General features: G+C 32.0%; 1 protein-coding gene across 1 annotated transcript; it reads left to right on the top strand.

Moving 5' to 3' along the window:
• Nucleotides 1-1,946: 1,946 nt before the first annotated feature.
• slc25a25a (solute carrier family 25 member 25a) lies at nt 1,947-12,006 on the top strand. Its single transcript, NM_213257.1, has 10 exons — nt 1,947-2,170; nt 2,994-3,120; nt 3,208-3,295; nt 3,822-3,933; nt 6,538-6,696; nt 7,702-7,854; nt 9,116-9,223; nt 9,328-9,495; nt 9,581-9,731; nt 10,656-12,006. The coding sequence occupies exons 1-10, from the start codon at nt 2,012-2,014 to the stop codon at nt 10,838-10,840; spliced, it is 1,410 nt and encodes a 469-aa protein (NP_998422.1). The 5' UTR covers nt 1,947-2,011; the 3' UTR covers nt 10,841-12,006.
• Nucleotides 12,007-12,908: the final 902 nt, after the last annotated feature.

Raw genomic sequence — 12,908 nt, 5'->3', positions numbered from 1 at the left:
GTACGAGTTCAGTCGTACGAAACTGTACGATTTTAAAAAGGAGGCGTGGCACTTAACCCCACCCCTAAACCCAACCGTCATTGGGGGATGAGCAAGTCGTACTAAATTGTACGAATTAGATCGTACGAATTCATACGAATGAGCCACTAAATCAAAAAGTTACAAATTGCCGTGAGATTGTGTTGGACCTGCTGCTGTTTTTAGCTCAATAATAGGTCAATTCTGAACTCATATTCAGCCTTCAGTAGTGCATTTCTGAAAATACATGACTTTTTTAAAGAGACAGTGCACCCAAAAATACTTCTGTTAAACACAAATACTAAAGAATGTTGGAAAAAATAGTAGTTGACTTAAATTGTATTTTTTTCTTCATAGTATGGAAGTCGATGAAAGATTTTTTTCCCCAGCATTCCTCAGAATATCTTGTGTTGTGTTCAACAGAAGACAGAAATTCACTGAAGTGTGAGTAAATGATGAGGATATTATCAATTTAGTGTGACAAATCTCTTTAAAGACAATTTGATAACTCACAGAAAGGGTTTATGAATGCAAAAATTCATTAATAACACATATTCACATTCACATGTGTCTTAATAACACATATTGACATTCACATGTGTCTTAATAACACATATTCACATTCACATGTGTCTTAATAACACATATTCACATGTAAATGCACAATTAAATGTCTAAATGTTTTCTTAGTGATGTTTTCAGATCAGTTTATTGTAGTAAATTTCACTGTATATATTGAGTTTTAACCCTGATAAAATGCATTGGCAAAAATGAACAGTCAGTACTGACCTGCTGCTGTTTATAGCTCAATAATATTTCAATTCTGAACTTATATTCAGCTTTCAGTGGTGTATTTCTAAAAATATATCACTTTTTTAAAGGGACAGTGCACCCAAAAAAATACTTCTGTTGAACGCAAATACTAAAGAATGTTGGAAAACACACCCATTGACTTACATTGACTTTTTTCTTCTTACCATGGAAGTCAATGGCAGATTTGCTTCCCATGCAATCCTCAGAATATCTTGTTTTATGTTCAACAGAAGACAGAAATTCATTAAAGTGTGAGCGAATGATGAGGATATTATCAATTTAGTGTGAAAAATCTCTTTAAATACAGTTTTAAGAATCACAGAAAGGGTTTATGAATGCAAAAGGTCACTTAATAACACATATTCACATGCAAATGCACAATTAAATGCCTAAATATTTTCCTAAGTGATGTTTTAGGTCTGTTTATTATATTTAATTTCACTTTATAAATTGATGTCGTTTTGTAAAAACCTTTTTGAAGTGCTAAAAGCCAAGCAAAGGTTAATACCTAAACTAAAATTAATAATTAATTTATTAATTAATAACAAGTATTTAATTCAACAAAATTCAGAAATCAAACTAGTTTTTTTTCTTATTTGTGCCTGTGTTTTGTATGCTAATTTCGTTACTCATAAATTAAATATAACTTTATTTAAAACTATATAACTGCACTCACTTTAATTCTCCTTTCATTTTTTATCATGCATAGCCTATATTTAAGCAAATATGTGACTTAATGTGAATTAATTCAACCAACTGTCCATTAAAAATTAACTCAGCATATTTGTGGAAGAATATTTCAACATGTTACAGGTCTGTGCTGGTTTTTGGGTGTTCAGTGAAGAACAAGTGAACTTCTGACTCACTTCTTTGGAAATTACTCAGTCTGTCACGTGGTTGTTCTGTTCATTCTGCCCTGCTGAGAGTAGTGAAAGAGGACAGCCCTCATTTACATACATTGCTTGTGATTGGTCTGTGAGTCTCTGACGCCAGCAACAGTGTTCAAATGCGTAAACGCGGAATCCAATCAGAACGCTTCAATCCTCACACAGTGGGCGTGTCTTAGTACTTTTCTAGACTTGATCACGCGCTTTACCGGCATTTCAGCGTTTAACCGCCGGCAGGCGAGAGTGTTCTTGTGTTATTTATTTATTTATTGCCGACTTTTATTTTCGCTAAGATGTTGTGCCTGTGCCTTTACGTGCCTGTTCATAATTCTGACCAGATTGAAGTGGAGTATTTTGAGTCGAATGGATTACCGTCCGAGCTGAAGTCTCTCAAGTCTCTGAGTGTCCTTCTGCCGTCACAAGAGTTCTCCACATACCGAAGATGGAGGAAGGTAAAAGTCAGCCTATGTTCATTCATTCTAACCTATGTACATATATATGCCTTTTAATGTTACTTTTGGACGAATTTACAACTAGCTTGACGCTTTTGAAGTTTCAAATATGTCTAAAATGAAACTACACATTTTTGACGCATGACGTTTCCGTTGCACGTTCCTCTTCTCTACGCGCGCGCCCGCGTTTCCGTCGCTGAATTGACCATGTATGGAGTTTCCTTAATTTAAAATATATGAACTCGCATTTTTATTACTATCGACATGTTGTTAAAATGCATCAACGATGTGTTGTAGCTACACTATACTGTGGTACTTGTAGATTTTACTTGAGTAAAACTGCGCTTGATTTGATGAAGGCCTGCGCTCCAAGTGGTGCAAGTTCAACGAGACCATCAGAATTGAGACAGATCTATGAATGTATTGATGAATATAGGTCTTTAAATGTATTGGTTTGGTTGTCTGACCTGCTGTTATCGTCTTTAAGAGTGTGCAAACATGATTATAATCTCATGAACAGACTTTCCAAGTATGCATTCAATAGATACAGCAACTGAAAGTCAAATGTTTAAAGCTCAATGTGATTCAGCACTTCTAGACATTTATTTCATAGGGTTTACTTTATATTATAGCCTGATGTTCTTCTAAATAATCTCTTGTGTGATAAGAAGACCCTCATCTCTCTGTTCTAGTTTACCAGGTGTAGATATTCACACACTGACCTATGCTGATTGTGTAATAAGAACTTGGAGCTGGAATACTTTGGATTTCTCACACATTGATGACACTTTTTTGCATTAAACTTGTAATTTCCCCCCCTCAGAAAAGCCTGAAAACGGAAGAGAAAGAGCATGATGGCCAGCTGGACTTTGAAGAGTTTGTTCACTACCTCCAAGACCATGAGAAAGACCTGAAGCTTGTCTTTAAGAGCATGGACAGAAAGATTGCAGGTATATCTTGATGCAATACTGGGTTTACAACGTGGTGATTAAAAAAAAAAAAACTGACTGACGTTTAATTACTTTGCTCCATATCAGGTCAGGTGAACGCCAACGACATTGTGAACTCTCTGCGAGATCTTGGTGTCCACATTTCCCTAAAGCAAGCGGAGAAAGTCCTTAAAAGGTGAAATATTGTACGAAGTTAACATGTGAAATAAAACTGATATACTGTTTTTTGGCTTTTATTCGGGCTTTAAATATATATTTATATTTATTTTTATATATATATATATATATATATATATATATATATATATATATATATATATATATATATATTCAAGATACAGTGTAAATATTTATACCTCAAAGTAGAGAAAGATATCAAATTGCAATAAATATATCATATATTTATTTTAATTTGACATTTTTAGTCATTTCATATAAAAAATGTTCTTTATAATTGTATTAAATGCCATATTATTGATCTATCATAATTTAACCATTGTTGGATTATTCGTTTTAATTATTATTGCATAGTTATTCATAATTTGATAGGCATTTATTATAGTATTTTATTGGCTTTGTTACTGGCTATATAAATGCATTGACGTTACCCAGTTTAATCTCTTCATGGACTGAATCACAGCTTTGCTGGAAGTAATTAATTCCAGGGTCTAAATGATCTTCTTTCCCCTCCTATTTTCTAGCATGGACAAAAACGGCACAATGACTATTGACTGGAATGAATGGAAGAAGTATCCCACGCTACAGCCTGCCGAAAACATTCCCGAAATCATCCTGTACTGGAAACACTCAACGGTAAGAGTTTTTTCCTCCAACAAAACTCAAATAACTAATCCAGGTTCCTTTCAGAGAGTCTACAAAGTCTAGTTAATAAAGCCTAGTGCTGGAGTGCAAAGCATTAAGTGTGAAAATCTGACGAACATGTATATCTGCTGGCTGTTATTATATAGATGTGTTAATTATATCATTTAATTTTCGCTTTATTTGCTGACTCAAGGTTCATTAGCACAAGAATACAAAAAAACATTAACTATCAATAATAAAAAAGTAAATAAATAATTTAATTAAATAAATAAATTAGGCCTATCAAGTTTTTGAATGTCTTCAGTTTTATTTTATTTTTTAATTGATCATTGCACAGCACTAATATTACATAAATATTCGGAATATTCAAAACCTATTAAATAAAATAAAAAAAATTGCATTTACTCTCTGAAATCCTGAAATGATTCCTGAAGACTTTTTTTTTCCTTTTTTTTATGAAATGAACTCTCTTAAAGACATTTTTAGCATGACACTAGAACTTTTACAATAAATTTATCATGTATTATTGCTAAAAAAAAATCCTTATTTAATTTATGTATGTATTTATTTATGTATTTATTTATTTTTTATTATTATTATTTTTTAATTGCATATTTATTATTGAAATGTTCTTTAAATAAAAATAGCCTTGGTTGCAGGCATGGCATTAAATAAAAACATTACTCTGAAATCCTGAACAAATGTTTATATCACTAATATGGCAATAGGGCGTTTTCTTTAATCTTGAGTGCAGATCTGCTTTTCATAATCACAAAAGTATTAATGTGAAAATCTGATGAACCTATATCTGCTGGGAGTGATTGTACAGATATGTATAATTTAATATAATTTAACCTTTTTTCTAGACAAAAAAATAAAAAAATTAATCTAATTGAATAATTAAATTAGGCCTATGTTAAGTTTTTTTGTGTGTCTTTAGATGGTCAGGTATTTTTTTTAGCTTGACGTCTATTATTATTATTATTATTATTATTATTATTATTATTATTATTATTATTAATTAATTGAAAATTATTAAAATAAAAAAATCTTCAGATCTGCAGGTATTATAACCATTTGATGACATTCTTAACATTTACTGCCAAAAATATCAGCAGATTTTATTTTATTAGAACTTAATAATTGCACAGCACTAATATTACATGTGCAAAGAATTGCGGACATGTTAAATAACACTCAAAAAAGGTCTTCAGATCTGCAGGTATTACATATGCATGGTGACAGTCTTAACATTTACTGCCAAAAATAACCGCAGTCCCGGTGGAACACCGTGATCCAGGGCGAGCTCCAGTTTAATAGGTGTAATGTTGCAGATACTAAATCTTAACTAGTCGCCATCTATTAATACTACCATTAAAAATGCTAATCAAATGTCAGAACACCCAAATTAAACCAGCACTGAGTGTCCTGACAGTTTATGCAACAATACACGTTGACACTCGCTCACGGTTTGTGTTCATTTGAAACTTTTCAGACTTTGTGAAGGGCATTTAAAATGTCTGCGACCTACTTTAGATTCTTAATTATCAGCAGTTTAAACTGGACTGCAGGCTTTGTCAGCGAGACTGTAATCTGATGCAATGTGCAGACTTTTTTTGGATGGCACTTTGATGCCCTCTGCGTCACTGGTCAGGTCAGATCAGTCTGACGCACACATTAAGGTTGATGCACTTAAGTTCTCTTGCGAATGCAAAATACTTGTGTTTACTGAACTAATGTTAGTTAAATATGTTGGTCTTTTTGTTATTAGTTTATTATTATCATTATTATTATTATTATTATTATTATTAATAATAATAATAATAATAATAATACAAAAATAATGTTTTTGATTTATTTTTAAAAAAATTCTGCATGCAATATCAACATTATATCAAAATAATAAATCTAATGATATTTTTTATTTGATTTTCTGCATGTGATATTAACCAAGTAAATGTTATTAATTACTATCTCAATAAATGTTTTCCTCCCTTAACAACCTTTAAAACCTATTCTTGTTCATGGAAATTCATAATTCCATAAAAAGAGAAGCCATTCATCATCAATGTATCCTTTATTTATCAATTTATTATTTAAAAAATGCATATTTTATTTGAAATGTGTATAATTAATTAATTGCGATATAAAAATTAATTTAACTATTTATTTAAAATGCGTTGTTATTAATATAGATTATTGCTGCTTCTCTAGCATATTTTGTTTATGCATTTAAATAATTTAATTTCAATCATTTATTAAAAATATAAATAAATATTTTTAAAGTATAAATGAAGATTTTCTCTATTTAAAAAAATTGTTTTATTATTGTATTTTTATTTATTATTATTTTCTTCATTTCTCCAGCATTGTTAAAAATGTCCATTATTGGTTTATTTTGATGTGTGTATGCTAATAATGCTTAATGTGTGTATTTATTTATTTTTATTTATTTTTTTAGGATTTCAGCATGAATATACAGTATATATTTACACATTAATGCTAAACTTAATTAACGATGGACTTGGACAGCAGATGATCTGAAAAACCCCAGTGAGTGACAATCTAATTATTTCCTGACCTGTTTCGGTGTAGATCTTCGATGTTGGTGAGAGTTTGATGGTGCCAGATGAGTTTACAGTGGAAGAGCACCTAACTGGGATGTGGTGGAGGCATCTGGTGTCCGGTGGAGGAGCTGGAGCTGTTTCTCGAACCTGCACCGCTCCACTTGACCGCCTTAAAGTGCTCATGCAGGTACGCTGAGGAACAGAACACGCACCTTTATTTACATGGACATAACTAGACAACATCACATGATTAAGTCAGTTCAGCTTCTGAAGGACTATCCACCTTCAGTCATTAGAAAAAGTTAAATCATAATCATTTGTTAGATCATAAATACTTATTAATCACTATTAATTGCATATAAAATAAATGTATTCGTTTAAGATGCTTTTTGCGTGTATAGATAAATATAAATACAGATATGCAAGTTTATATATTTGGGAAAATATTGATTTTGGTGTATATAAAACATTTATACTGCTTATCTATAAAGTTATTTTTATTTTAACTTGATCGTTAATTAAATATTTAAAGAATTAATGAGTTTTTGTTTGATAAATACTTTTATATTTAATAAAATTATTTAGTTTTTTGGCACTAATATGAAAAGAATGTCTGGAAAATTTAAAATCAAATTATTTGTGCCATAAAAATACATCTACTCTCTGAAACCCTGAGCAAACTATTATTATATTATATTTCATGACGGCAGTCTTCCTTTCATAACCACGTCTCTGTTCTGCCTAAATCCGGACAATAACTTTTGTTTCCCAAAAGTCATTATCACAGTTAATCAGTATCATAAACGAATGTTCCCGGTAATTTCTGCTAGTCCGTTCATGCAGCCGACCAATCAGAATGGAGAATTCAAGCACACCAACTGTTCTGCGCTCTGATTGGTCTGAGTTTTGCAACAGCACCTGTGCTTTGACATCAGTGTGATAGTGAAGATCTGTGTCATGCTTGTCAGCTTTACGTCAGCCGTTACTCAACTGGACTTTGGTTGTTCAGAGTTTTTGGCCCTAAATACTTTTCACCTACATTTTTCGAAATCCTCAACTTTGTTCCCGCACATGTGTGGGTCGAAAGTCTCGATTTAATAGACCATGTTGGTTTAATCAATGGAGCTGTTAAGTGTGATATCATTACCGTTGACTTCCTGTAGTGATGATGAATGTGTGTTGTGTGTTTCAGGTTCATGGTTGTCAGGGGAAAAGCATGTGTTTAATGAGTGGACTCACACAGATGATTAAAGAAGGAGGGGTTCGCTCACTATGGAGGGGCAATGGCATTAATGTCATCAAAATCGCACCTGAGACTGCGCTCAAGTTCATGGCTTATGAGCAGGTAATATGAGAAATGATGCACTTTTTTCTTACTAACAATCTGAAATCAGTATTAAAAATTTTTTTTTTAAAGTATGTGAAGCTTAATATTAAACTAAATAAAAAAAAAAAACAAAAAAAAAAAAAAAAAAAAATATATATATATATATATATATATATATATATATATATATATATATATATATATATATATATATATATATATATGTTAGTTTTTTTATTATTCTTACATGATCAATATATGATTATTTCTAGGGTTTTATCAAAAAGATTTGTACTAAAAAGGTTTATTTAATGAAAAAAATACTTGAAATGGAAATATTTAATTACATAAAACGTCATTGGGTAGGGGGCATTACCTGGAATAAATATAACTCTATAAAGCTTAACTACATTAATTTTTCTAGGATTTTTAATCAGATTTCTGGCACTATGTAAAGCATTTTAAAGTGATTCTTTGAATATTTGGAAAAATAACTTCAATTTAAATATTATATTAAAACATTTATCAGGAATAAAAATGAGACTATAAAGTAATTAAATTTGTCTGAGATTTTATTATTTGTTTTAAATTCAATCTTATTTATGGAATAATTAAATACTGGTCTTAATTTTGTTAGTCGTGCAATTAAATATTCATCTTAAATTGAATGTTTAGTAATGCACTAATTAAATATTAACTCAATTAGTTTTTCTAGGACTTGTGATACTTTTGAATATTTGGAGAAATACTTTAAATGTAAATATTATATAATAAACATTTATCAGGAATAAAAATCATACCACAACATTTAACTAATTTAATTTGTATGAGATTTTTATTTATTTATTTTAAGTGTAAGATTTAGTTATTTTTTTATTCTAATTTTTTTTTCTTTTTTTCCTACAACAAAATGTAAAATTATTGTATGAAAAAATGCATGAAACTGGATATTAAATATTAACATTTTTAGGGAAAAGGCATTAAGACTATTTATTTGTATTTTTTGCCCTGATTAAACTAATACCATGACAAAGCAAAACCAAAAAATTACTTTAAATAATACTTGTAGTAAAATTACTATAATATAATATTATATAAAGATGGGAGCATAAGTAAAATAATTAAAATATTACAATATGTAATGTAATATAATATGCATTTATAAAGTGCATTCATTGAGCATCACCATGCACCCAAGGTGCTTCACAATCATGTCATGGTTAAATATTTGAAAGTTGACATTATTGCATGACATTAATCCTGTTTGTTGATTTGTCAGATCAAGCGTGTGATGGGCAGCAGTCAGGAGACTCTTGGCATCTCTGAGCGTTTCGTAGCAGGTTCATTAGCAGGAGTCATCGCTCAGAGCACCATCTACCCCATGGAGGTCAGTCAGTCAATGTGTTTTAACAACCTTAAGCTGCCCTCAGCGTTGCACTTTTGTTCCTGTTTAGCTATAAACATGTTCTTACGTAACTCTAATTTGTTCAGGTTCTCAAAACTCGTCTGGCGTTAAGAAAGACGGGTCAATATAAGGGCATCTCAGACTGTGCCAAACACATCCTGAAGACTGAGGGGATGTCTGCGTTTTATAAAGGCTACGTACCCAACATGCTGGGCATCATCCCGTATGCTGGCATCGACCTGGCAGTCTATGAGGTGAGCAGAGGAGCTCAAACTAAAGCAATCACAGCTGCTGTCAATCACCAAGGCTCATTATTAATTCTTAATCTGTTCTTGATAGACGTTGAAGAACACTTGGCTTCAGCGATACGGTACTGAAAATGCAGATCCGGGTGTGTTTGTGCTCTTGGCGTGTGGTACAGTTTCCAGCACATGTGGCCAGCTGGCCAGTTACCCGCTGGCGCTCATACGGACACGCATGCAGGCACAAGGTGAGCTCTTTACCATGCATTTTTAGTCGTGCATTGGGTAAATATTTGCTGAATAATTGTTTTATTAACGGCTTTACTAAATTGTTTCATTAGTATCAATACATTTTAGTCATGCAATAATTAAATGTCTTAAATTAATTGCAATAATGTAATATAAAATTAATTAATAATTTAATGTAAAATTAAATTTTTAATTATGCAATAATTAAATAATTATTGTGAAAGATTATGCAATTAAATTTATTCAATTAAATTTGTCATGCAATAATTAAATATTTATTTTAATTACATTTTTAGTCATGCAATTAAATATTCATCTTAATGTTAATTATTAGTAATGCAATAAAACCTTGATCACGTAATTTAAATTTTAGTCATTCAATAATTAAATGTTTATCTTAAAATAACATTTTAGTTCTGCATTATTTAAATACTGCTGTTTTTAGTTATGTAACTGTATAATTGCATGTAAATCATGCAATTAAATATTGGTGGTAAATCAATTTTAGTCATGCAGTTGAAAAATTTGTCGTAAAATTTATTTGTATTAATTATGTAATTGTAATTTAAATATTTGTCTTCAATTTAGTCATGCAGTGTTTTAAACATTCTGAATATAATTTTAATCCTACAGTAATTAAATATTAATTTTCTTAATTCATTTTTAGTTATGCAATTTTTTAGAATTTATTTTTAGTCTTGCAATTAATTATTTATTTTTTTTAATTCATTTTTTTGTCATGATATAATGGAAACTTATTTTGAGTCATGCAATAATTAAATATTAATTTTCAAAATTCATTTTTAATTATGCAATAATTAAATTATTTTTTAGAATTCATGTCTAGTTATGCAATAATGAAATACTCATTTTTAATCCTGCATGTACTGAATCTAGTTCTCTCTCTCTCTGTTTTTGTGCAGCTTCTGTTGAAGGCTCCTCTCAGGTATCAATGACTGGGCTCTTTAAGCAGATCATGAAAACCGAGGGTCCCACAGGCCTCTATCGGGGTCTGACCCCAAACTTCCTGAAGGTCATCCCAGCGGTCAGCATCAGCTATGTGGTGTACGAGCACATCAAGTCCACATTAGGTGTGCGGTCCAGATGAAGAGCTTGTGAAGGGACTTAAGGACTAAATCTCTGGGTTTTAAACCTGAAGGTGTGGAAGATCTCATTCTGTGAATGTGACCGGAGGAAGACGCTGTTCGTTAACATCTTATTTATTTACCGTTCCAAATCATTCAAATAACCTTCAACAAGTGAAGTCAGGGACCAACCATTTGTGTTCGTGTATGCCTGTGTGTATGTGCGTGCCCGCGCGTGCGTGCGTGCGAGCGCGTATGTGCGTGCGTGCGAGCGCGTATGTGCGTGCGTGCGAGCGCGTGCGTGCGAGCGCGCGTGTTTGTGCGTGCGTGCGAGCGCGCGTGTTTGTGCGTGCGTGCGTCCGAGAGTGTATGTGCGAGCGCTTATGCGTGTGTATGCGCATCTGAGCGCATTCAGTGGCATGTCTGAGCATGTGAGTGTGTACGAGCGTGCATTTGTGAGTGTGTGTGTGTCTAAATATATAAAGTGCCACTGTGAGAATGACTCGGGCTGTTGTGAAGTGTTTAAAGCAGTGCAACTGAATCAACACTACAAACACACACCGTTGTGTGAAACCTCTGCATTATTTAACGGTGACTAAAGTTGCACATTTTTCTAACTAACTGCTGCTTTATATTGACTGAAGTGATGTATATTTATAGATTATGAACCAGATATTTATTTATATTGTGGCATCTGAGAAGTTGACGTGTTACACTGCACAGTTTTTCAGTAGTTAAATTCTGCTGCTGTCTCTTTAATAATCCACACACACACTGATGTTCTTGGCTTTGTCGTGGTATACGAGGATGTCTGGTTGATTTGAAGACGAATGCACTTTAATTGCTTTAGTCAGTCTCTAATGTAAAGCGATGATGGTGGACTTTCAGCATTGTCAGAGTGAGTGAATGTTTTGTAATGAGGGACCATCTGTTCAAGGAATAAATGCACGTGATTTGCATACTGGCAGTATTGATTGGGGTTTGAGTACACTAATTTCAACAAGTCTCCATGGGGAGCTCTGGAAACTGCTTTAACATTGTTATTGTTAAAAAAAAAAAAAGATTTGTTTTACTGTATCTGCAGTTCAGTGAAAGAGGCTTCTATTTTAGTTTAGTTTTACCTCATTTTAATCTGTTCTTCTGAAATGTAATTTATTTTTTCAATAAAAAAGAATTAATGTTCATAGTATTTTGTCTCCTGTCTCTCTTTATTCACTAATAATATTGCTCAGACCAAATAAAAAATAATGCAACAGTTTGCATTGATATATTCGGGTTACAACAACATTTAGTTCAGACAAATTTTATTAGGTTAGGCAAGTGACCTTTTCCTTTTCAATCAGAGGCATTTTTACAAAGCGTAAACTTTTTTTTTTTTTTTTTCTCGTCAGGGTACTCTAAAAAAAACTTTTTTTAATCAACATCGTGTTTTTTTTAATCATGTGCACATTTTCAAGTTTAGAACCTAAAATAAATTAAGTAGCTGAAATTTAGTTGTTTTTTTTTTTTTTCCCTGTTTATTTAATCGCTTGTACAAAATACATTTAACAGCAACTTTTGTTTTCCAGTATATTTAGTCATTTAGCAGACTCTTATCCAAAGCGACTTACAAATAAGGACAAGGAAGCAATTTACACAACTATAAGAGCAACAATGAATAAGTGCTATAGGCAAGCTTCAGGTCTGTAAAGTGTAAGAAGCAAAACATTAGTAATTTTTTATTTATTTATTTATTTTAATTGTAGTACAGTTAATGGTGGAGCCAGAGAGGCAATTGCAGATTAGGAAGGGAAGTGGAGACTAAATAGTTGAGTTTTTAGTTGTTTCTTGAAGACAGCGAGTGACTCTGCCGTTCTGATGCAGTTGGAGTTCATTCCACCAACTGGGCAGATTAAATGCAAGAGTTCAGGAAAGTGATTTCTTCCCTCTTTGGGATGGAACCACGAGGCGACGTTCATTTACAGAACGCAAGTTTCTGGAGGGCACATAAATCTGCAGAAGTGAGAGCAGATAAGAAGGAGCAAAGCCAGAAGTCGCTTTGTAACCAAACATCAGAGCTTTGAATTTGATGCGAGCAGCAACTGGCAGCCA

Source organism: Danio rerio, chromosome 8 (genome assembly GCF_052040795.2).
Source record: "Danio rerio strain M-AB ecotype USA chromosome 8, GRCz13ab, whole genome shotgun sequence".
NCBI lineage: Eukaryota > Metazoa > Chordata > Actinopteri > Cypriniformes > Danionidae > Danio > Danio rerio.
This window is presented reverse-complemented; position numbering and strand designations above follow the sequence as displayed.